This window comes from Pygocentrus nattereri, chromosome 9 (assembly GCF_015220715.1).
Source record: "Pygocentrus nattereri isolate fPygNat1 chromosome 9, fPygNat1.pri, whole genome shotgun sequence".
NCBI lineage: Eukaryota > Metazoa > Chordata > Actinopteri > Characiformes > Serrasalmidae > Pygocentrus > Pygocentrus nattereri.
The window spans coordinates 10039961-10041903 of NC_051219.1; the positions used below are offsets into that span (position 1 = coordinate 10039961).

The 1943-nt window shown below is 38.1% G+C and overlaps 1 protein-coding gene across 1 annotated transcript in view; it reads left to right on the forward strand.

The window, feature by feature from the left end:
* Positions 1-1344: 1344 nt before the first annotated feature.
* Positions 1345-1943, forward strand: part of LOC119264010 — a 6542-nt gene continuing 5943 nt past the window's right edge. Inside the window, exons 1-2 of the mRNA XM_037541078.1 lie at positions 1345-1432; positions 1840-1941. Of these exons, the coding sequence (XP_037396975.1) occupies positions 1384-1432; positions 1840-1941 (151 nt within the window). The 5' untranslated portion in view covers positions 1345-1383. The remainder of the gene's footprint in view (positions 1433-1839; positions 1942-1943) is intronic.

A 1943-nucleotide genomic window follows, 5' to 3' on the forward strand; every position in this document is an offset into this window, starting at 1 on the left:
TGGCTTTGTGGAGACTATCTCTGTTCAAAACGTTCCAGTGCTACACACATGCAAAGATTAGAAACTGTGTTTAGACAGCTTTTGAAGTCTCTGAGAAAGTTAGTCTCTGCTGAACCAACCAAGTCTTTGTTCACTTGAAAAATACATTAACGGCATGTATGATGCAGGTAACGGAATACAGGGAGTCAGAAGATGTTTTCAGAATACAAAACCAAGTACCTTCATTCAGTCCCAGTTACATTTTTAAAAGGCAACATTAAGATTGATTATTTGTTATATTCTTGTATATTGTGTAGATATTCTCTTTATCTAAAGTCTTGTTTCACTGGTTAGCTTGTATTAGTATGACATTTCATGTGTTGTTTTTGCTTCATCCGTCTGTATTTCACACTACATTACAGACAGTACTTACTTTATATAATACATAAAATTGAAAAGTAAAAAGTAATAAAGACAAATAATCTCAGTACGTCATCACATTCACACAAACGCACTTAACCTCAGAGGCAAAGGCTTAACTACGTCAACATCTTAAAGAAAATCAGTAGGCTAAAACTTTGAGTAGGGAGAGAGAGAGGAGGGGGAGAGAGAGTACCAGCAGTTGTCTTCCCCATTTAACAAAGACTTGGTCCAATTAGAAGTTCGTCAAACGTGAATACATGACTCTGATTTGCTATATTAAAATCAATAGTATCATTATCTCTGGTCGTTCATTAAGGTGTATCAAAACACTGGATGACATTAATCCACATAGGCATCCGTGTTGATGACCCTCTGTGACTGCAAAAGGGTGTCCCTCTTAATGACATCAGTAACTGACTCTCAGTTGGGCCCGAGGCCTTGAAGGTTCTCAGTTATATGATGATGGAAATATCCAGTTTATTTAGTACAATTAGTAATTGTAGGAGAAGATTGTCAACTAATCTGAGTTTACAGTCCAGGCAGTCACAATGACTGTTTGGAGGCTAGTTTGGAGAAGGGCGGCGCCCTTCTCAAGGGCAATGTCACGTGCCTCACAGGGAAAAAGAAAAGACAAAGAACTGCTATTGTTTTTTGCTATTGCTAACTGCTATTGCTGTTATTCCCAGGTGTTAGAAATATATTCGTAACCCAAGGCTACTATTTTAAAGAAGTTTCAAGTTTGATTACAGGATCCCTTCAACAGCATATGCCCCAAGTGTTGACATGTTCTCTCATGAAACATGTTTCAAATTGTGGCTTTAACACCACGGGACTAAAGGGTGCAGGAGGTGCTGTAAGAGTGGAGAGCTGTAAACAGGAACAGCGCCTTCAAAGCCACACCTTCTCAGAACTCTAGAGTCGTATATATGAAGTTCACTCTCGTCTCTCCATTACACTCTCAGCTTCTCAAACTCCCCAACAATGAAGACGCTGGTCACTCTGATGCTCGTCTACATGCTTTTCTCAGAAGGTACTAATACTTAATATCACATGGTATATAATTAAATGCAGAGAATTTTCTTTTTAAGGCTGATGTATCTTATATATCGACCACATTTATTCTATTTTATCTACATTAAATAGTAGTGCTATTGAGTGTTAGTGGGAATGTAAACCTCAAAGAAGCAAAACTCCTTTTCAGTACTAAACAATCTAAACAACAGCCTTTTGCACATTTTCTTTTAAAGAGCTCATTTTATCTTAGGATCGGGAATGATTCCAGAATGAAAATGAATTGTTGTTTTTGATACTTTTCTACATTTTTGATTAGCTTTAATCACTGTTTGCGATGCTGCGAAGAGGCTAGCAGAACATGTGTTTCCTTCTATTTCATTTGTTTAGATTCACATTTCATTGTTTGTTTCTTTCTCTGACAAGCTTTACAGGGTTCTGCAGCTCTGAGGTGCTACCAATGTGACAGCCTGCCATGTAATCCTAGACCTGTGGTGTGTTCGCCGCATGAAGATCGCTGCATGCACAGT